This window comes from Danio rerio, chromosome 3 (assembly GCF_052040795.2).
Source record: "Danio rerio strain M-AB ecotype USA chromosome 3, GRCz13ab, whole genome shotgun sequence".
In the NCBI taxonomy this organism is placed as follows: Eukaryota; Metazoa; Chordata; class Actinopteri; order Cypriniformes; family Danionidae; genus Danio; species Danio rerio.
Genome location: NC_141023.1, coordinates 2109627 through 2134003, shown reverse-complemented (window position 1 = coordinate 2134003; position 24377 = coordinate 2109627). Strand labels below are relative to the sequence as shown.

The 24377-nt window shown below is 44.2% G+C and overlaps 1 protein-coding gene across 1 annotated transcript in view; it reads left to right on the top strand.

Annotated features, from left to right (window-relative positions):
* LOC147845388 (GTPase IMAP family member 8-like) overlaps nucleotides 1-24377 on the top strand; it is a 32776-nt gene that overhangs the window by 2966 nt on the left and 5433 nt on the right. The window contains exons 3-5 of the mRNA XM_087245468.1: nucleotides 322-1056; nucleotides 9674-9715; nucleotides 9819-10481. Coding sequence (XP_087101594.1) covers nucleotides 322-1056; nucleotides 9674-9715; nucleotides 9819-10481 — 1440 coding nt within the window. The remainder of the gene's footprint in view (nucleotides 1-321; nucleotides 1057-9673; nucleotides 9716-9818; nucleotides 10482-24377) is intronic.

Genomic DNA, 24377 nt, shown 5'->3' with positions numbered 1-24377 from the left:
TGTGTGAACAATCTAAGATGTTGATCAAAAAATGCATGATAAATAAACAAAACAAAGAAATCAACTTAATGAGATGTTGTATTTTTTAATCTTTGGCTGCTACTGATCTACATCAACATGATAAAAGAAATTCATTTGCAATTAATTAATCCCTGCCTCTCTGCAAAAAATGAATTCTAAATTAGGCATTGACTTTCTGACATGGAATGACCATTAAAACAGTTGTCCAGCTGGCCAATCAGAGTAGAGTTAGCTTACAGAAGGGGGAGTGGTTTACAAACCTGTAGCCCAAAATCATTGCAACATGTTTGTGTGTTACAGTCAGTGATGCAGCTCCATTGAGGATTCTTCTCCTGGGTAAAAGCATGTCTGAAAACAGCCATGTGGGAAACTTGATCTTGGGTCGATCAGCGTTTGACAGTGAAGCTCCTCCATGTGTTTTGGAGAGAGTCGGAGGAAGACTGAAGGACAGACACGTGACGCTCATCAACAGTCCTCAGCTGCTCCACACAAACATCTCAGATGATCAGATCACACAGACGGTTAGAGAGTGTGTGAGTCTGTCTGATCCAGGACCTCATGTTTTCATTATTGTACTACAGTATGGAGACTTCACCAAGGAGGACATGAGTAGAGTCAAAAATGTGCTCAGACAGTTCAATGAAAAGGCAATAAGACAAGTCATCATGATCACGACTGATGAAAAGACACATGATGCTATAGGGTCACCTGTGAAGGTGAATGAAACCATCCAGAAGTTTTCTGCAGAATGTGGAGAAAGACATCTACAGCTTGATAAAAACATTGAGGAGTGGCGCACTTCATTATTACAGCAGACAGAGAAGATCCTCAGAGAAAACAGTGAAGAGTTTCGATCATGTGATTCTTTTGATGAAAGTGAAGGAACATCTGTGGATGAACCAGACACCTCGAGTTATTCACTTGGAACAGAAGAGGAAGATTCTGATGAAGAGGATGATGGAAAAGCTTGTAAAACTCAAACTGAGAAGAAAGAAGCTAAAGGCTTTCTTCGCAATATGCCCATCAGATCATTTTGTAAGTATTCCTATATTTGAAATAACACATTAACCATGTTTTAACTCCAGATTATTCCATATTTGGGGCTGAGATAACATTTTGGGCAGGTTAGGCAAACTATATAGTGTTTAAATGATAATGTAAAGACTACAGTAGCCTAGTTGTTTTATTAATATGTAATCATCGTGTGTAATGGGATGTGACGCTGACAAGGGAGTGCGGAACCAAACTCAGGTTTATTAAACAAAATGGTCTGGCAAGCAACAGTCAACACAGGTGTAAACAGATTTTTAGGGGTAATTCCAGAGTCGTGGTCATATAACAGGCAGATGGTCAAAAGGCAGGGTAAAACAAATAAAATAACGTGAGGCTCAAAAACACGACAAGACAAGGAAAATGCATCGAAATGTTCACACTTTAGTATAACAAGACTCAGCTCTGAAGTGTGTGTGTGTGCGCTGTATAAATAGTTCTAGTAATCAGTCCTTGAGCAGCTTCAGCTGTGTGAGTCTAATCAATGGAGACTTAGCGCAGGTGTGTGTATGTTGCATGACTGGATCTTGTACTCTAGCATATACCAGCAGATTTGTAGTTCTATGTGATTTGTGAGTTTACCAGCGATCTGGAGTAGATCACAGGTGATTGTGGCATCATGTGTTGGGTAAAGATACTTTTAAAGTAGCATTACAATTTTGTGATACTGTACCCAAATGTTTACTTTTTGTAGGAAAGAAATGAGGTATACCAATATGAAAATTTACGACTGAAAGCAAAAATTCAGATTGCATTTGTGTGAAAACCAAAACAACTTTTTTGGAATTGTGTAATATTTTATTAAATAATGTAAAGTGATTTTGTATGACTTTTAAAAACTAGAAAACTTAAATTGTATTTGTCTTAAAGGCAGTTTGTCCACTACAATATCACATTTTAAACCAGATGATGTGTAATGTAGCAATGTCAACATAAACAACATCTCTGAATGTAATATGCGCAAAGTTCAGTGGGGGACTACAAAAAAATACATGCTGGTTAATGATGTCATAAACCCTTCGGTTTACACGCATTCACTTTGCGCACATACCTCATGCAGCGAAGGGGTGTGGCTAGAGGTGCTTTAACATAGCAGAGAAAGCTAAAACGACATCCAAACACTGCTATTTCCCCAGAGCTTCTTCTGTTTTTGTATTTGGGCTTCTAAAACACACGAAACAAAGAGAGAAGTGCTTACAGTGTAATTTAATTATGTTCCAGAGAATTAAACCAACGAAGCTGTGGATTGTGAGCCACAACCTGTGAGTATTGTTATTTGTTAAAATTGATCAACTACAGGCACTGTTTCTAGCGTTAAAAGTATGTTGTTGCAAGGACTAAACAAGGATGTAAACTAGGCCTGGGCGGATACCATCAAACCTTTTCCCTATTTTACCCAAGTATCTGGTATTACCGTGCGTAATAAAAAAATATGACGTAAGGCTCAGACAGCGTCATCAAACTGTTGGCTTGTGCCTAAACCATTCAGAAACTGAATACCGTATATGCGACCTTAGGCTCGCGGTCACCTGTTTGTCTTGTTCGTATTAGAGATTTGCGTGTGATGCTCTCTCATTCACACACACACGCACGCACATGCGCGTGCATACACACACACACACACACACACACACACACACACACGAACACACAGAGACGCACAGCACTACGCTCTCTCTCTTATTCTCACACACACACACAGAGAGAGAGAGAGAGAGAGACGCACAGCACTACGTTCTCTCTCTCTTTCATTCTTACACACACACACAAACAATCCACGTGGATGCGCGTGCTCGCATGCTCATTGGGGAGCAATAATGTTAGAGCGCTTTCATGTTACACCAGTTACCGACTGCTCCCGCGCTGTATTTGGAAATGTATTCCCGCATCGCAAGAAATCTGGTCGGCTCCCGGAGCGACAATGCAGACCTCTAGTTCGTATTTACCACGTCTCCCTTCTCCTTCGGTCGAAACCGGAAATACTGCCAAACTGCAGGTCACTTGGTGCGCGACTCCCCTCAACCCCCCCCCCTTTTTTTTACAAATACGCATTTGTAGTAATATTGTATTGTATTGTAATAATTTCAATATTTAATACTTGTCTCCTATATAAGTCCAATGTATTTTATGACGGTATAACGGTATTGAAACTGACACCGTTTCTATTTTTAGATCCCGCTGTATACCATATTACCGTATTACTGCCCTTGCCTAATGGACACAACAAAAAATGCTGTTTGGCACCGCTAACAATTTAAATAAAATGGTTGAAATTATACATAACATTTAAGGCAAGTATATTATAAGTAGCTGAAATTAAATTACTTAAAAAGGAGAAGTAATTTCTTAGCTCTTTGCGAAAATTAATCTTATATTGCAGTGACTAGTAGGGGTAATCTGGGTCTAAACCTAAAATGGCTCACATGTGTAAGTGCAATGCCCAGTTATCCTAAAACATAGGTGGGCCATTTTTGGCAATTATTCAGAAGAGTGAGCTTTGGCTAATGTCACTATGAGCCTATAGTGGCCCAGAGATGATATGACAAATGTGTCCCAGTTATCTTAAAACATATGCCGACCACTTTGCATTTCATGCATTGCAGCGTGAAATATTTTATTTGTTACAATTGTTGAAGTACAAGGTCGGATTCTTGAGGTCAGAGAGTATATTTACCATTTCTGAACTGTTTTTTCTTTCTTTCAGTTCACTCCTAGAGCCATCATTACATTCAGTAAGTGGTTCGGATGTACAGTAAGTGTAGGCCAGATCTGGGCCAGAATAAAAGCAAACTGTGGCCCAGAATAGGGTTAGTTCTGGTTCACTTGGTTGAATTATGGCTGATATGGTATTGCTTTTGTCAGGGTTCTGCCACTCTGGTCTTGTAAATTCTTGTTTTGGTGGCAGAGCTCGAACACTACCCATGTCTGGTCCTGTTTCTGTCTCTGTGTGCGTGCGCACCGTCGTGGGTGTACGCAAAGTGTGCGCGCTCCTGCTTGATGCGGCCACGCATGCTCTGTGTCCCTCAGACGCGCGTGCTCTTGTACTCGTGTTTGTGTTTTCGTCTGTCTGCAGCGTGGTGTTTCATTCCCAGCGTCTCAGTCTAGTTGGTTTTGGTTCTGATCGGCGCTGGGATGTGCTGCATGTGTGAGCGCACGGTGAGTGTTTTCATTCATCGTGTACTCGTGTCTTGCGTCTGTTGTCAAAGCACGTGGCTATGTGTTTACATTGTAGCCGCATGCTTATGTCGTGTGCTTCAGTGTTGTGCTTGTCTTGTCATGAACATGCGGTTAATGAGTTCTCTCATTGGCTGCATGTTCTTGTCCTGTTTTATGTGAGTTGTGTTGTCTCTGTCATGCGCTCTCCCATCTATTGTCTAGTCCCACCCTCCTTGATAACTCATTATTAGTTTGTCATGTTCACCTGTTTGTGTCAATTTACTTTTGCTTTATAATCCCCTCATGTTTTCTGTTCTGTGCCAGTTCGTCGTCGTTATTTCCATGTTTGCATTTTGGACCTTAGCCAGGGGGCTTGATTTGGATGATGCTAGCCTGAATGAGGCTTTTAATTATTGCCTCGATGATCCCTTACCACAGTGGGAAATGGATCAGCTCGGGGTGTTGGACTTCTGGGGCTTTTCACTATATCTGCACCACCCTAAGGATTGGCAGATCCTCACACCCCCTCCATCTGATTGCAGCGACCACTCCACCCCTCCTTCCTCTCTGGGTACAGCTCACGACCTTCCTTTAAATCGGTCGACTAAACGGAGGCTGCAGACAAAGAGGGCTGCCCAAACTGCTGCATCAGCCCCAGAGCACCCTCCAGTGTCGGCTCCAGCCCCAGAGCACCCTCCAGTGTCGGCACCAGCCCCAGAGCGCCCTCCAGTGTCGGCTCCAGCCCCAGAGCGCCATCCAGTGTCGGCTCCAGCCCCAGAGCGCCTTCCAGTGTTGGCTCCAGCCCCAGAGCGTCCTCCAGTGTCGGCTCCAGCCCCAGAGCGCCCTCCAGTGTCAGCTCCAGCCCCAGAGCGCTGCTCAGTGCCGGTCCCACCATGGCTCCTTGCCCTGCCGGCACCACCCAGACGTCTTGCCCTGCCGGCACCGGCCCGGCTCCTTGCCCTGCCGGCCCCAGCCCGGCTCCTTAACCAGCCGGCCCCACCCAGACGTCCTGCCCTGCCGGCCCCAGCCAGGCTCCTTGCCCTGCAGGCACCACCCAGACGTCTTGCCCTGGTGGCCCCAGCCCGGCTCCTTGCCCTGCCGGCCCCAGCCCGGCTCCTTTCCCAGCCGGCCCCACCCAGATGTCTTGCCCTGCCGGCCCCAGCCAGGCTCCTTGCCCTGCAGGCACCACCCAGACGTCTTGCCCTGCCACCCCCAGCCAGGCTCCTTGCCCTGCCGGCACCACCCAGACGTCTAGCCCTGCCGGTCCCAGTCCGGCTCTTTGCCCTGCCGGCCCCAGCCCGGTTCCCTGTCCTGCCGGCTCCACACATGCCTCCTGTCCAGCCGGTCCCCCTCAGGCCTCCTGTCCAGCCGGTCCCCCACAGGCCTCCTGTTCAGCCACCTCCAGCCTTGCTGGCTCCAGTCCAGCTGCCTCCAGCCCTGCCGGCTCCCCACAGGCCTCCAGTCCAGCCGGCTCCCCACAGACCTCCTGCCTTGTCTCCCCTGATAGATTGTCCCTGGATTTTACCTCCTGCTCCTTCCTGGTGTGCCCCTCTTCCACCCTGGACGGATCCTCCGGCTCTACCCTTGTTCCCTGCCAGGGCCCCCGACCCACTGGACCTGCCCTGGACTGTCTCTCCTGATCCTCCCTGGTCTTGCCCTCCCATCTCTCCCTTGTTTGTCTTGTTGGGTCTGGCTTGGCTCCCCTCCCTCCCCCCCCCCCCCCTTCATGTCGTCTTGCCTGTTCACCTCCCTGTCTTGTGTTTGTTGATGTTGCCTGTTTTGTTGTCCTGTGGTGTTTCTTGTCTGTCTTGTACCTTGTTGGATGTTTTGGGGGGGTGGGCTAGTGTCAGGGTTCTGCCACTCTTGTCTTGTAAATTCTTGTTTTGGTGGCAGAGCTCGAACACTACCCATGTCTGGTCCTGTTTCTGTCTCTGTGTGCTGCAGACAGACGAAAACACAAACACGAGTACAAGAGCGCGCGCGTCTGAGGGACACAGAGCGTGCGTGGCCGCATCAAGCGGGAGCGCGCACACTCTGCGTACACCCATGACGACGCGCGCTCCCGCTTGATGCGGCCACGCATGCTCTGTGTCCCTCAGACGCGCGCGCTCTTGTACTCGTGTTTGTGTTTTCGTCTGTCTGCAGCGTGGTGTTTCATTCCCAGCGTCTCAGTCTAGTTGGTTTTGGTTCTGATCGGCGCTGGGATGTGCTGCATGTGTGAGCGCACGGTGAGTGTTTTCATTCATCGTGTGCTCGTGTCTTGCGTCTGTTGTCAAAGCACGTGGCTATGTGTTTACATTGTGGCCGCATGCTTATGTCGTGTGCTTCAGTGTTGTGTTTGTCTTGAGTTCTCTCATTGGCTGCATGTTATTGTCCTGTTTTATGTGAGCGCATGGCTTGTGTTGTCTCTGTCATGCGTCTATTGTCTTGTCCCACCCTCCTTGTTAACTTATTGATAGTTTGTCATGTTCACCTGTTTGTGTCAATTTACTTTTGCTTTGTAATCCCCTCATGTTTTCTGTTCTGTGCCAGTTCGTCGTCGTTATTTCCATGTCCTGTGCTATCCAGTCCTGTTTGTCCTGCCAGCCCATCCAAGTTTGTTTGAGTGTTTGTTTTATAGTTATGTTTTTCCCCCTCGTGGTAGTTTTTGTTGTCCTTTTTGTTTTATTTTTTTTAATAAATACCATCTTATGTTGCATTTGAGTCCTCGCTCCCTCATCCTTCCTGAAACCGTGACAGCTTTGGCATATTTGTGACACAGATTTGAAAAACAGGAGCAGACCGCCCTAGAGCCATCATTTCATTCAGTATGTGGTTCAGATGTACAATAAGTGTAGGCCAAATCTGGGCCAGAATAAAAGAAAACTGTGGTCCAGAATAGGGTCAGTTCTAGTTCATTTGGTTGAATTCTGGCTGAAATGGTATTGCTTTGGCATATTTGTGGCACAGATCTGACAAACAGGAGCGGATCGCTCCAGAGCCATCATTCCATATGTGGTCCAAATGTAAGAATAAGGTCAGTTCTGGTTCATTTTGTTGAATTCTGGTTGATGTGTGGCATTGCTTTGGCGTTTATGATACTTTATAATTTACTTTTATCAAATTACTTATAATTTGTCATTTTGTCATCATTTCATTTGATTATTTGTGTTAACCTGCTGCGTAAGATTATTATTTTGTTATTTTTGAAACTGAGCCAGTCAATGTTTACTTCTTGTTAATATAAAAACAAGTTAAATTTAAATGTAAATTTCAACAACTTAAACCAGTCTTTAAACTAATTGCTGGCTAGAGATTTTTAATTGAGTAAATTTAATACATTTTTAATTTAGTAATTGTACTATTCTCAATATAGCTACAGTTTAAACCACAAACAGGAGTACAGTATTAGCCCTGAGGCTAAAGTTTATTTCATAATTACAGGGGCACTAAACTTCTCAAATTTTCACAGGGAGATAAAGTGCTTGTACTGCTACGCACCTCCAGCTCTAATTTACTCACCAAGTAGCAATCTCGATTATGAGGTGATATGTTTGGACAGGGCTGATTTACGTCAGATATACCACATTAACCTGCTGAAGCAGTGGAGGGAGCCAGAGGAGGTGATGCGCGCTACACTTGTTACCAACAAGGTCACCCCTGCCAGGTTGTACTTAATTCAGCACCATATCGAGACCGAACTGTGCTTGGTCGTTAAGACCTGGCTGTACCACCTGCCTGAACACAAGAAAAAAATTATTCAGGAAAGATTGAGTGATATGCTGAAATTGGGTGTAGTAGAAGAATCCCACAGCGACTGGGCCAGCCTGATCGTCTTGGTAGCCAAGTCTGACAGCACGGTCCGGTTCTGTGTGGATTATAGAAAGGTCTATGCTGTGTCAAAATTTCAATGCCGCGTATTGACGAGTTGCTCGACCGGTTAGGTGCTGCTCGATATTAATTGACATTGGATTTGACAAAGGGATATTTAACTCCAATAACTCCCCAAAACCTTAATTCCAATATCCCTTGAAAAAAACAGTCTTCACAATGCCGTTTGGATTATACAAATTTGTGACATTCCTGTTCGCGCTGTTTGGGGCACCGGCTATGTTTCAGCGTCTGATGGACAAAATACTCGGGCCTCACTCAACATATGCCGCTGCTTACTAAAATGACATCATAATTTTCAGTCATTTCTGGCAGCGGCATATGCAACATCTGAGGGCGGTATTGTCAGCGATGACACGAGCCGGGTTAACGGCCAACCCGAAAAGGTGTGCAATTGGGCGAGTGGAGGTAAGGTATCTGGGCTTCCACTTTGGTCACGGGCAGGTGCAGACTCAAATTGATCAGACTGCAGCTATTGCAACCTGTCTGAGGCCTAATACCAAAAAGGAGGTGAGACAGTGTTTGGGACTGGCGGGATATTATAGGCGTTTTGTTCCTAATTATTCAGCCCTCGTCAGCTCTTTGACTGATCTCACTAAAAAGGAGGGACTGGATATTGTCCAATGGTCGGAGCAATGTCAACAGGCCTTCTCGAAGATACAATCTATACTTTGCAGTGGGCCACTATTCCATGCTCCTGACTTTGCTCTCGCCTTTATTTTACAGACGGATGCGTCCGATCGGGGTCTGGGCGCTGTTCTCTCCTAGAAGATGGCAGGAGTGGAACGACCAGCAAACTCAGTAACCGCAAACTCAGTAAGAGTGAGGCTAAGTACAGCACCATAGAGAAGGAATGTTTAGCAATAAGGTGGGCCGTTCTCACTTTTCGCTATTACCTCCTGGGGAGGAAATTTGGACGGGGATCACTCGTTGGTATCTAGCGTTAAAGCCTTTTATTTTCAAGGTGGTCCACAGGCCGGGTGCACAGATGGCTGTACCTGATTTCTTCTGGCTGGTGGGTTTGGGGGCTGCAGGCAGGTGGTGGGGGTATGTGGAGAGGTTAGCATAAGCGAACACCCAATGAGGGGGGAGAAATAATAAATAACACCTGTTTATTCTAGTGATTGGGCCCGATAGACACCCTTCTTAAGGAGAAGAGAAGAGAGCACACACACACACACACAATCGCTCTGTGTGTGAATAGTGGAAAAATAAAATATAATTACTTACCTGAATAGCCGACCCTGTCTTCTTCTTCTTCCCAAAACAAGAATGAACTTATAACCAAATATATGTGAAAGACACTTGTCAGATTTCATTTTAGAGAGCAAGCGTGAGCTTTAGCTGTGTCCATGAACCTGCGAATCACAGCACATTATGTTAGCTGACCTATCAGAGCCTCTTGAGGACAGGCATTTCAGAGGAACTAGAAATATGACAGTGGTTTTCAGGTTAGCTGAGTTGCAGTATATAATTATTATATTTATTATATTTAATCCATTTTGTTTTTTCCTAGACATTGCCTGCATCATATAATTGAGACTGATAATTACACATTCATGTATTTATATTACAGTCAGTAATCCAGAATCAAGAACAGAGCATGATCAGGCTAAGGGTAATGTATGCATTTATGTAACACACCAAATTAATGTAATCTATATATTTAAAAATACATCTATGATCTTGTGATAACCTATTAAATTGGTGTGTTTGTTAAGGAATTGTACGAGTCACCAAAAAGCAGAAGCTGAACTTGATGCTGTGTGGAAGTGATGGAAGACTGAAGGCCTCCGTTTCAAAACTTATAAGAGGGAAAAAGACATTTCTTTCTTCCTTACCACAGAAGGAGTGTGTGAGTAAAGCTGTGGATCTTTATGGTCGTCAGATCAATGTGCTGGAGCTCCCAGCTCTCAGTCGTCTCTCAGAGGAGGAAGTGATGCGTCAGTCTCACCAGTGTGTGTCTCTCTGTGATCCTGGAGTTCATGCTTTCCTCTTCATTATTCCTGATGCTCCACTGACTGAGGAAGATAAAGCAGAAATGGAGAAGATCCAGAAGATTTTCAGCTCCAGAATAAACAAACATGTCATAGTCCTTATAATGCAAGAGAAAAACATTCTGAGTAAACTTATTAGTAGTAGAAGCCACTTTACGCACATTGATACCTCTATTCAAACATTAGGAGCTCGATGGTTTGTTTTGGAGAACAGATCACAGATTCCTGATCTGCTGCAGGATGTGGAGAACATGGTGCAGGAGAACAGAGGGAGTTTCTACTCATCTTTCATGTTCCTTCAGGCTCAGTTAGAGCTGGCAATAAACAAATACAAGGCTGAAATAGAGGAACTGAAGAGATCCATGATGAAAACTCAATCAGCAGCAGGTACGAGCTTATCTAAAGGCCACTTTACACTTCTGCATTGAGTGTAGAGTAGCCTTTTCCTAATTGCATGCTCTTCAACTTCATGACCACACAGAGCACAAGATCTATAATTGGTCTGCTTGGTAGTTTTGATGATTGAGTGAGGCTGGTGGAATGAGTATTTGAATGAGGGTCACGAAACACCAAAACACATGTTTTGAGCTGTTGACAGTCGTATATGTGTCCCACACTGCTAAAAACACTATTAGGACACCTATATCTCACTAAAGAGTGAAAATTGGTTGTTTTTGCATTATTTCGAGCAAGTTTGTTCTACCAGTTTGAAACTAATTTTTTGAAGCTGCGTCACGCCAATTAGGTACTTGCATGTATTCCAGCGTGTTGACTGGAAGTCTGTACCTGGGAGTACCTTGTGACGTCTCTGAGTGTGCTGCATTCATTCATGAGTAAGACTTGGTTCAAACCAATCAGCTCGTTCTATTGTATATGCGGTGCAACTTCATTAATATGCATGATAGCTTCCAAGACTGTTTTTACCTGTACAGTGTTCAGATGGCAGAGAGACGCCACGTTGTGTTGCCAAAACAAGTGGAAGAAGAAGAATTGTTTGGAGATACGGGTCGTCAGTGTTGCTTTTATAATTTGCTGCAGTAAAGGTTTCGTTTTCATTTTCCCGTGCAGTTCGGGAATTACAGTGCCCGCGACAGAAATACGTGTCTAAGGAACATCTTTTACCCGAGAGCTTTTCTCATCTGGAAATGGTGAAATCCAGATTTGCTGCTCGTCTTCTCTTAATAAAGACGGGGATCCATTTGGTTTTAATTGTCCTGTCGCTACAGATTTGATGTGTGATCAGTGCTCTTTGTTTGTTTACTCAGATGGCAAAGTTAGTTGGTATCATCAGCAGTACTCTTTCAGTGTATAAAGATGGACCTTAGTCAAATGATTTGAAGTTTACAGTACATTAACATCACTACAATATTATGGGCTAAAAGATCTGCTTTAAATGCTGCTTTCCCAAGTGTAAACATGTAAACACCACAATCAAATCAGATTTTCACCACATTTTGTGACAGGAATAACACACACAGCTTTCTTACGCTACCTACTGAGTGTTGTCCATATAAACATAGTTACTGTCTTTCTCCCCTGCGTCTGTGGGCCCTATCATACACCTGGTGCTATGTGGCGCAAGGCGTGACGATTTGCTACTTTCAGCTCGGCGCAAGGGTCATTTTGAGGTGTTTCTCCACGCTTTTTAAATAGTAAATGCATTTGCGCTTAAATGTGCGCCCATATGCGTTCGGGTCTAAAAAAGCAGGCGTATTTTGGCGTGCTGCTATTTTGAGAAACTGTAATAGTCTGTTCTTTAGACCAGAAAAAAACTCGGTCTAAAACCTAGCGCAGAGTGGCGTCTCGCTTATACACTGTTTAATACACTAATACACACAAGATGTAGAGCAATACGCAAATATCTTTACAAATAAAAAAGGATTAAAATATTAAGGATATATTTAGTATATAATAAGGATATATATATATATATATATATATATATATATATATATATATATATATATATATATATATATATATATATATGATATAAATGTAAAGAATTTAAATATTAAAAAACATTATTGTCTAGCCTACATGAATTTTAAAACCACTGCCTTGAATCCTTCATCTCGGGAGGCTTTTTCAGTTAATTCAATTTGCTTTTGTATAATGTTATTATTATTAGCAGTATTATTTATTTTATCCATATTTATATTTGTTTTATTAAAACAAGCTTAGATTTGTCCACCTGTCAGGTTTCAGACCATATGGGGCACAGCAGGTGTATTTGGATATAACTCAGTATTTTGACCACACTTCGTTATTACTGTTCATTTATTTGTTTGCTGGAAATTAGAACTGAATTTAGAAATAGCTTTAAAACAAATATTTGCGCTTAACAAACAAAATTAATTATTTATAGGCTAATTGATGTCTGTGCGTACAGGTTTCCCTATCTACTACTGCGAAAGCGAAAGTGAACTTACTTTACGTCATGTAAATAGAAAATGCGCTTGTGGCGTGACACAACTGGCTCTTAAAGGGAATGGGAGATGAGACTCTGATTGGTTTCACGAGTTCACACTTGCATTCGTTTAAGTATAAAGCATATTTGGCGTGCTGTCTGGGAGGAGGGCTCTGAGCTAGAGGAGACACCCCAACTCGAGTTATTCCCCTTATCAGGAAACAAAGAGGAGTTGGGATTCGAGCAAAGTATCTAGCCCGAGCCCGGCCTCAGAACGCTCCCCCGGGAATGCAATGCAAGAGGTGAGGTGATGAGGTGGTGGAGGGATGCTAAAGTTGTGAGATGCTGCAGGTAAGTCAGCTTTGGTATATATAGGGGTTTGTTCAAGAACTGATTTGATAATGGGATAATTGTCAATGACATATTCGATACTGAAACTTCTGCGCATGCTCCTCCCGAAATTTGTTTGCAAAACATCACTTCACGAGTTCACACTTGCATTCGTTTAAGTATAAAGCAAATTTGGCGTGCTGTCCGGGGGGAGGGCTCTGAGCTCGAGGAGACACCCCAACTCGAGTTATTCCCCTTATCAGGAAACAAAGAGGAGTTGGGATACAAGTGAAGTATCTAGCCCGGCCTCAGAACGCTCCCTAAAAAACGCTATTTGGTTACAGGACAGCAGCCAGACAAGTGTGCAAGCCCCCCAAAATTTGCTGATCTTAAAAATTTGGAGGGGTGCTGTTAAGTTATAAGGTATGTGTTTCGGGAGGAAGCGGTTGCGGTGTTGACAGTGGTGCATAATGAGTGTCTCCAGCAAAGGTGTCTGCTCCCATGGGAGACGGGCGTCTTCTGTGGGAGCGGTCGCTGCAGTAGCAATGGTGTGTGTTAAAGTATGCGTCCCCGTAATAGCTGTCGATGTGCTGACAGTGGTGTATGATGAGGTATGCGTCTCTTATAAGAGTGGTTACTGCGCTTGCAGTGGTGTGTAAATAGTAAAAGGGGTATGTGTCTCCCATAGGAGCAGTCACTGCGCTAGCGGTGGTGCATAATTATGAGGTGTACGTCTCCCATAGGAGCGGTAACTGTACTTGCGGTGATGCGTAATTATGGGGTGTACGTCTCCTGTAGGAGCGGTCACTGCATTAGCAGTGGTGCATAAAAAGGGGTGTGCGTCTCCTGTAGGAGGGGTCACTGCTTTTGCAGTGGTGCATGATAATGGGGTGTGCGTCTCCCGTAGAAGCTGTTACTGCGCTTGCAGTGGTGCATAATTGTAAGGTGTACGTCTCCTGTAGGAGCAGTCACTGTGCTAGCAGTGGTGCATAATTATAAAGTGTACCTCTCCCGTAGGAGCAGTAACTGCGCTTGCAGTGGTGCATAATTATACGGTGTAAGTCTCCCGTAGGAGCGGTCACTGCACTAGCGGTGGTGCATAAAAAGTGTGTGTCTCCGGTAGGAGTGGTCACTGCTCTTGCAATGGTGCATGATAGTGGGGTGTAAGTTTCCAGTAGGAGCTGTCACTGCACTTTCAGTGGTGCATAATAAGGTGTACTTCTCCAGTGGAAGCTGTCGCTGCACTTGCAGTGGTGCATAATAAGGTGTACGTCTCCAGTAGGAACTGTCACTGCACTAGCGACCTTATAATAGAACTACTTGGAGGGGTTAAAGACCAAGAATTAGGAAAGGCTTAGGGGTTGAAATAGTAAAAAAGGGGTAATGATGGTGCATTTCCACTGACTTTTCCATTTAATTTCTATGGAAACCTTAAATTGTAGCATTAAAGAAAGTAATTAGTGCAAGGAGCATTGAGTAGTAGCCGAAGTTTGGAATGGAGTTCCATGATTTATATTGAGTGCAATTGCGACTTGAATCGCTGTAAAAAATACATGGGGTAAGCTAGTCATGTGATTCTGGATGATTTCTGAGCTGAAATTGCTTATCGGCTTGATGTTATTATTACTTCATAATTACTTATGAAATTTAATTAAGCAATTTATTTTATATACATATGTCGTCTATGTTAACGTTAATAACGTATTTACGTTTTATACATGTTAAGTACCTAGATGATAAATCTAAGTATTATAATCTATAAATGGCCCAGGATCACAGGTGGAAAGACAAGAGAAGAGAGGAGGGGCTGCCGGCGTTAGTGACAACAGTGGAGGCGGCCTCGCGCTGGAACTTGCGTTGGGGCCTGAAAGAAAGTTGGGGACTAGAGCCGTTTGCGGAGGCATGCTTGCGCTATTGATGGCCCTAGGATCACAGGTGGAAGGAAAAGAGAAGAGAGGAGGGGCTGCCGGCGTTAGTGACGACAGCAGAGGCGGCCTCGCGCTGGAACTTGCGTCGGGGCCTGACAGAAAGTTGGGGGCTAAAGCTGTTTGCGGAGGTGTGCTTGCTCTACTGATGGCCCTAGGATCACATGTGGAAGTAAAAGAGAAGAGAGGAGGGCTACCGGCGTTAGTGACATCAGCGAAGGTGGCCTCACGCTGGAACTTGCATCAGGGCCTGAACAAACCTGGTTAATCTGCAAGCAGCATGAGGGAAGAGTCTGCTTGTTAAGTGTTGACGTGTTGGTGACGTATGTAATTCTGTTTCCGGGTCCAAGCCACCACTCATTTGAGTTGAGAAATTATTCGTTTATGATTACTTTTAATTCATCACACGATAAAGTTTATTTTATACAAAATCATAGTGTATACAACCATTTTGGGCTTGCTGCATAACAAATACCAAAATATTAATAATTTATAAAAATTTATTACTTTCTGGCCATCAGATATGAGGCGTGGACATTGCGATCGGGATTTTCGAAAGTATTAAATCGATTTGTAAACATTATAATTATCATTTCATGAGTCTCCCCATGTAGTTAGTTGAGAAATTATTAGTTTATGATCAATTTTAATTCATATTACACGTTAAGTTAGTTTTATACAAAGTCATGGTTTACACAACGATTATTGGGCTTGCTGCATAACAAATACCAAAATTTTAACAATTTATAAAAATTTATCGCTTTCTGGCCATCAGATATGAGGCGTGGACATATGTATTGCGATCGTGATTTTCGAAAGTATTAAATCGCTTTGTAAACATTATAATTACCATTTCATGAGTCTCCCCATGCAGTTATTTGAGAAATTATTCTTTTATGATCAATTTTAATTCATATTACACGTTGAGTTAGTTTTATACAAAGTCATGGTGTACACAACCATTTTTGGGCTTGCTGCATAACAAATACCAACATTTTAACAATTTATAAAAATTAATTACTTGCATCATGTATGAGGCATATACATATATATTGTGATCATGATTTTAGAAAGTAATAAATCACTTTGTAAATGTTATAATTACCATTTCGTGAGTCTCCACATGCAGTTGAATAGAGTGCTTGGACCCGGAAGCCGCTTCACATTACGTCACACTCACGAGCAGACAGGCTTGTTATTCCTAAATGTGGTGCGCCTAGAGCAGTGGCATTACGGGTGCTACTAAGTGGAAATATTCCATGCGTGGGGGATGGACGAGGCCGTAGCGGGGACGTGCTCACGCTGTCATGGCGAATTGGCCGATGGTAGCGATTCGCCTGTAGAGCAGCGGCCTGGCACTCGACTGATCTGTGCCGGTGGTTGCCAAACTGGGGAGCGGCTCAGGTTTGTTGCTGGTGTCTGGAAGAGCGGCGGCATGGCGGGTCTAAGTTAAGACCGTGGCCTCTGTTGATATGCTCTGCCGAGTGGACGTCGGCTTGGAGTTTGCAGGAGGAGCCGTGTCATCCTCATGGAAATTTGCTGTTTGGACAAGTTTACAGCGATTGGATGTGCCAATGCTAAAGTCGTGAGATGCTGCTGGTAAAACAGCTTTGATATATATAGCGGTTTGTTCAAGAACTGATTAGATAATGGGATAATTGTCAATGACGTATTCGATACTGAAACTTCTGCGCATGCTCCTCCCGAAATTTGTTTGCAAAAATCACTTATTCTCAAAACACACCTATAACTCATTAAGAAAATTAACTCAACCCTTTTAGACCATGCAACACGGCGCAAAGCGGATTTTCCCGTCCTTATATTAGCAGATATGGATTCTTAGCAGGTGAAACACATTTTATTCTTCTCAAAAAAAAAAAAAAAACACAAAATATCCTCAAAAAGGCAATTCAAAACTCAACAAAAGCTGAACTCAGAAATCGGCGCAGCTCCGGGCGCTACCACCATATGGCAGGAGAACGCTCCCAAGGCTTTACTGGGCAACAGAAGGAGAGATGAACAGGATCAGGTGACTTCCGGATATTACCGCCAGGGGGCGAGAAAGCGATACCAAACGCTCAGCCAGGTCAGGAGAAGAAGAGCCTCACGGGTACTGCTGGGCATTTTCCCTTGATGGAGGTTCAGTAGTGAGAATGGGGCAGCCGAACCACAGCACGGTACGAGAGGGAAAAATTAAAGCGTCCAAAGAGAAGTGCCCATCGGGCCTGATGGGAACTCAATCTCTTGGCTGAACGGATATATTTTAGATTTTTGTGGTCTGTCCAGACCAAGAATAGTTGTGCCGCCCCTTCCAACCAGTGGCGCTACTTACCCAGGGCCAGCCTGACAGCCAGCAGCTCCTGTTACCAGTGTCATAGTTTTGTTCGGCTGGGCTCAGATGGTGAGAGAAGAAGGCACACGGATGCACCTTCCCATCCCTAGAGGAACGCTAAGACAAGACCGCGCCTATCCCGACCTCCGAGGCATCCACCTCAATGATAAACTGCCATCTAGGATCTGGAAGACAAAGGACAGGAGCAGTGACGAAACGGGACTTGAGAACATCAAAGGCCTCCTGTGCCTTACTGTGCCATATAAACGGTAACTTAGGTGAGGTGAGAGCCGTTAAGGGTGCAGCGACCGAGCTAAAGTTCCGTATGAACCGCCTATAGAAGTTGGCAAATCCAAGGAACCGCTGCAGAGCCTTACGAGAGTCAGGGACTGGCCACTTGGCAACGGCCCTTACCTTAGCGGGATCAGCCTTAATACCCTCCGTCGAGACAATATGCCCCAGGAACGAAACGGACTTGCTGTGGAACACGCACTTCCCCGCTTTGACATACAGCTGGTTTTCCAGCAGCCGCTGAAGCACCTGGCGGACATGCTGAGTGTGTACCTGTTCCAACTCAGAGAAGATAAGAATATTATCACGGTACACAAAGACAAATCAGTTTACCATGTCTCTCAGCACATCATTCACCAGGGCCTGGAAGACTGCAGGGGTATTGGTGAGCCGGAAGGGTAGAACTTGGTATTCAAAATGCCCCGTTGGTGTGTTGAACGCAGTCTTCCACTCATCCCCCTCATGTATCCGGATCAGGTGATAGGCATTACGGAGGTCTAGTTTAGTAAAGACCTTGGCTCCCTGCAATAACTCAAAGGCAGAAGACATTAAAGGCAGCGGATACCTGTTCTTAACAGTAATGTCATTAAGGCCTCTGAAGTCAATACAAGGGTGCAGAGAACCATCCTTCTTTTTACAGAAGAAAAACCAAGCCCCGGCTGGAGAGACAGAGGGACGGATGAGGTCTGCTTCTAAAGACTCTCGAATATACCTGTCCATGGCCTCTCTCTCAGGAGCAGAAAAGGAATACAATCGACCCTTTGGCAGAGAAGTGCCTGGGAGGAGTTCGATGGCACAATCCTATGGCCGGTGCAGAGGCAAGGAAGTGGCTCGAGACTTGCTGAAGACCTGGCGGAGATCGTGGTATTCCACCGGAACTCCAGAGAGATCCACCCTCTCCATCTGAAACACATGAGACACAGAACCAGGGGCCTCATGTACGAAGACTTGCGTGGAAATCTTACTAAAACATTGCGTACGCACAAAGCTGTAAATGTGCATACGCATAAAAAAATTCAGATGTATGAAACACTGCGTACGTTGAATCTCACGCATATTCTGTTGTACATCCGAATGAACGTGAAACTGAGCGCAACATGCACGAGCACAAAACCCCTCCCTGCCTCCTCCCCTGTATGAATATGCTAATGACTATGCTAATGGCAAAACCCAACGAAAAAGCAATGGCAAAATCAAGCAAAAAGAGAAACTTTGAACAGAATGTGAAATGGAGGTGCTGCTTTCAGAGGTAGACCGGAGAAAAGTGGTGTTATTTGCAAGTTTGTTCTCCGGAATTAACAACAAAAGAAAAAAAATAGAGTGGGAGAGTGCATTATAAAAGAAATAGTGTGGTTTATATCTGTAAAATGTTGCAGCACCCTTAGCAGTCTCAGTGGCGCACCTCGTAAGACGCATGTGAACATGTATTGACACGTTCGAACATAAACTCGGCTCGAATCCAGCGTCTGATGAACTCTTTCTTCTTTTTTTCCCCGCTACATATCAGATTTTGCCCACTATTTATCACGAGAAAGACAAGTAGGAATCATCAATAAGTTTCTGCATCATATTTTATTTGCACATTTATTGAATGGAAATGTTTCTGATTTATGCATGCAAATTCATCTTCAGATAGTGTCTTTATAGCAATGTGCGTGCGGTAGATTGCTCCGATTACATTGGGAAAACAGGCGACTGCTGCAAATTGTGCTTTTATGTTTAGCTGGTCAACTGTATAGTATGGAAACCTTACATACCTACTAGATGAACCCGTCTCAGCCATTGCAAGGCTCAGACACTTTGTAGAGGAGAATTTAACACAACTGCCTCTAGGAGTCGCCAATGGAAATAAAACAGACATGCACAAAAAATGTGCGTACGACAACCAGAAAGCTGCCGTGAAGCTGCGCACATTCCCACGTTCAGTTCATCGTTAGTAAATCCAAACGTGAGCGATTCTGAGCGTGAAACCTGGCGTACGCAAAGTTTTTGTGCGTACGCAGCGTTTATACATGAGGCCCCAGGACACGGAGCAGGACCAAGACAAACAGCAAGACAAGACTGACTCCAAGACAACACAGAATTCCCTAACCAATCAATGTGAGGGTTGTGTTTACTTAACCATGGGTGCCCCAATACTACTGGAGCACTCGGGGAGTCAAATAAATAAAAAGTAATAACCTCACGGTGATTTACAGAGACTATCAAACTTACAGAGGGGGTAGAGTGGGTGATAGATGTAATGGCAAACCCATTAAGGGAGCGCACAGTGATGGGAGAAAGGAGAGGAATGGCAGGGATGCCCCAAGATCTGGCCGTGGTGCTGTCCAAAAAGTCTCCCTCAGCTCCAGAGTCAAGCAAGGCAGGACAAGAGTGAGTCAATCCATTGAACTGGACTGAGGCCAGGAGACTGGTGCAGTATGTGGGGGTATCGAAACAAGGGAGAGTGCCCACCAGAATCCCCCGGTTTACTGATGGGCTGGAGCTTTTAAAGGACACTGCAATGCTCAGTGACCCAGCTTCCCACAGTAACAGTCCAATCACGGGCCCTGCCCTTAAGAAGGGGGATTACAAACGCCACCTTTGACTCTTCTGTAACATAGCGACGGGGATGTAGAGCAAATACTAGGGAGCACTGAGAGAGGAATGCCCGGCAAGAACTAGGATCCCCGTCATAGGGCGGTGGGTTGTTGGCATGAGGTTCAGTTTCAAGATGAGGAATAGCCACCTGTCTGCCATCCCGGGCATTCTCATGAAGCTCCTGAATTTGAGCATTAAGCTCGATTACTTCGCCCCTTAACATCTCCACCTCCTGCGAGGCTGCATTTAACTGTGTAGTGTGCTGTCCAAGGAGAATGCCCTGTTGCACCACTGCGTTTCTCACGTGCTGAGCACCTGCTGAATCCATAATTTGGTTCAGTCCGTTCTGTCAGGGTAGAAAAAGAACAGATTCAGTAGCAGGTGAAACAAATTTTATTATTCTCAAAAAAACACAAAATATCCTCAAAAAGGCAGTTCAAAACTCAAAAAAAGCTGAACTCAGAAATCGGCGCAGTTCCAGGCGCTACCACCAGATGGCAGGAGAGCACTCCCAAGGCTTTACTGGGCAACAGAAGGAGAGATGAACAGGATCAGGTGAGTTCCGGATATTACCGCCAGGGTGCGAGAGAGCGATACCAAATGCTCTGCCAGGACAGGAGAAGAAGAGTCTTACGGGTACTGCTGGGCGTTTTCCCTTGATGGAGGTTCAGTAGCAAGAATGGGGCAGCCAGACCGAACCACAGCGAGCCGGATGACAGGACAAAGTATCAAAATAAAGGAGAGAGAGAGAAAGAAACGAAAACAAGCTGGTGCTTGGAGTCTGGAGAAACAGGTCACGACAAGACAGATTACTTACAATTGGATCCACGTACAAGCCTCAAGAGGATGTAAAACGGACTGACGAAATACAAGAGACGAGAGGAGACTAAATAGGGGAGAAATTGATTACCAGGGGCCTCATGTATCAACGCTGCGTACGCACAAAAACTTTGCGTACGCCAGGTTTCACGCTCAGAATCGCTCACGTTTGGATTTACTAACAATGAACTGAACGTGGGAATGTGCGCACCTTCACGGCAGCTTTCTGGCAGGCGTACGCACATTTTTTGTGCGTGTCTGTTTTATTTCCATTGGCGACTCCTAGAGGCAGTTGTGTTAAATTCTTCTCTACAAAGTGTCTGATCCTTGCAATGGCAGCTGTATGAGACGGGTTCATATAGTAGGTATGTAAGATTTCCATACCATACAGTTGACCAGCTAAACATTAAAGCACAATTTGCAGCGGTCGCCTGTTTTCCCAATGTAATCTGAGCTATCTACTGCACGCACATTGCTATAAAGACACTATCTGAAGATAAATTTGCATGCGTGAATCAGAAACATTTCCATTCAATAAATGTGCAAATAAAATATGATGCACAAACTTATTAATGATTCCTACTTGTCTTTCTCGTGATAAATAGTGGGCAAAATCTGATATGTAGCGGGAAAAGAAGAAAAAAGAATTCATCAGACGCTGGATTCGAACCGAGTTTGTGCTCGAACGTGTCAGTATATGATCATATGCTTCTTATGAGGTGCGCCACTGAGACTGCTAAGGGTACTGCAACAGTTTACAGATATAAACCACACTATGTCTTTTTTAAATGCACTCAGTGCGATGTTCAGACCCAACTGTGTTAACCGCATCAGCTAAACTCTCCCACTCTATTTTTTTCTTTTGTTGTTAATTCCGGAGAACAAACTTGCAAATAACACCGCTTTTCTCCGTTCTACCTCCGAAAGCACCTCCAATTCACATTCTGTTCAAAGTTTCTCTTTTTGTTTGATTTTGCCGTTGCTTTTTCGTTGGGTTTTGCCATTAGCATAGTCATTAGCATATTCATACGGGGGAGGAGGCAGGGAGGGGTTTTGTGCTCGTGCATGTTGCGCTCAGTTTCACGTTCATTCGGATGTACAAAAGAATATGCGTGAGATTCGGCGTACGCAGTGTTTCATACATCTGAAATTTTTTCTGCGTACGCACATTTACAGCTTTGTGCGTACGCAATGTTTTAGTAGGATTTCCACGCAAGTCTTCGTACATAAGGCCCCAGGTCTCTAAGGCGGGGAAACAAAAAGCACGCGAACAAGGAGCACATGGCCAGCTGTCAAAACAAAAAACCACGTGCTCCAAACACACAAAGACAACACAAACTGAATGCGTTTGCGCCTTGCGCTTTCCGTTTTGCGCATGGACTGTCAAAATAGAGCCCTGTGTGTTTGTTTTGCCTCTGTGAAAAACAGCATGTGCCCAAACCGAAAATAGCATTTTTATGCAAATTTTTATGCACCTTCCCTGTTTCTCTCCTCCGACACTCTCCCCTAAACAGAACAGGACACGCCCACTTTCCTGGCTTTTTCCAAACTAGAGGTGTGAAAACATAATGCTGAAACACGGGGGTTTTGTGGCTCTTTAACAAATCTCTAGTCCTGCAGAGAAGCTCTGGATGGATACTTTTGTTTATTTTATAATTTAAGTTGTTGAGTGTTAGCCAGTTCCCACCTTTTTTTCCCCAAAAATGAGTATGAATTTGAGCTACTAAAAAAGACAATTTACTAATTTAGAATCCCCACTGCCTATTTGCATTTCAGAGGTATGCCTTTTGTGATGTGGGGTATTGTGATCACTCAACGCAGAATAATAAATCGGACTTAAGTGTTCGGGTTTTCAGAAAAATGACCTTTGACATGACTTGAATGCATCTAACATTGACATTTCAAATCCTTCATATTACCAATGAGTGTAGTTCAGTACTGGAAGTGGAAAACTAACTTCTGTGACACGGAAACATCTTTTATGTACAACATATGCTGTGATTTTAGTTTGAAAGGGATAGTTCACTCAAAATTATAATTTGCCGTTATTACTCTTACTCATGCTATCTTAGGCCCCGTTTACACTAGTGCGTTTTAGTTTGAAAACGCATAAGTTTTGCTACGGTTACGCCATTCGTCCACATTACGCCGGAGTTCTCGAGCGCCGAAAACGGAGCTTTTTGAAAACGCTGGAAAGGCCGTTTTCATTCTAAAACGCTGCTGCTCCGTCTCAGTGTGGATGGGGAAAGACGGAGACATCTGAAAACGGAGGCGGGGCTGCAAACGTTCGCCTATCTGATTGGGGCTTTTCCTCAATATTAAGTAGCCCACATACAGTTCAGTCTCGCATCCTCTTCTTGTAAGTTCAGACTTCGCAAGTTTGATCAAGGCTGCAGTCTCCCCCTTCTCAGTTTGATATGGAAAACATACCGAGGACACGGGTAAATCTTCAAAGGGAACAGTGTACTTTATAACTTCATTCACATCACCTTGGCTACGTTGTTTCACTTTCTCAACAATAAAATGTAAACATGATTTAAGGAACTGCCTATTTTCTTTTTAATATTAGCAACTTATAAGACAGCAGAAATGTTGAGGTGTCGTGCTGCATATATGAGCGTCATCTTCACTGTGTGGATATTTATAACAAAACGGAGCCGATAACAACTGTCTCCTTTCAATTTCAGTGAAAATACGAAACGCACGCTCTCTTTTGCTGAATATCAGTTTTAATAATCGATAATTATAAAAGTATAACATACAATAAGTTTATACATTGTAGGAAATAAAGGCAAGCGATCAGTCAATGTACCTGGATTAATCATTAACTTATCTTTGCGCTTAACCAAAACATGTTACCCGTGAACAAGTAACTTAATAGATTCCAATGACCAAAGTCAGGGAATTGGCCTATGTCGTTAGATAAAGACAACAACATGAATGAAATATCACGTTTAGCAAATATAGTGAGATTAGATCCAGCGAGAGATGCTTGATGAGCAGTCCGACAAGCAGCTCTCATCTGGGTAGAAATGCTGGAGCGCTTGCCCGAGAGTGTGTGTGTGGGGTCACGTGATGTGCGTTTTCAGCTGTGGTGGGGAAGGCGTGATCGAACACCCAGAAAGGGGGGAGAGCAGGCGGAGACACCGGCGGCTGGTCAGTGGTCTAATCATAAATAATTATTAACACCTGTGTTTTCTAGTGATTGGGCCGGAGAGACACCTTCATAAGGGGAGGAGAAGGAGAAGCCGAGAGAGGAGAGAGCCTGTCGACCTTCAGACTCGACACGCGCACACACACACAGAAAATTATAAATAAAAATTGTGCTTACCTGATATCGCCGACCCTGCCTTCTTCTTCCCACGAAACGAACATTATTACATCAGCGTTTTGGTGTGGACGGAGAGCAGTTCAGAAACGCTGGGTAAAACGCGAGTGTGAACGCGGATCGTTTTCATTCTACAACGCCGTTTTAAAACTAAAACGCACTAGTGTGAATGGGGCCTTAGATGTTGGTGACTTGACTAATCTCAATTCTACTTTGTGCTTCTACCACTACAGTTATATAAGATGTGCTGTACCCTGTATCCGGCCAC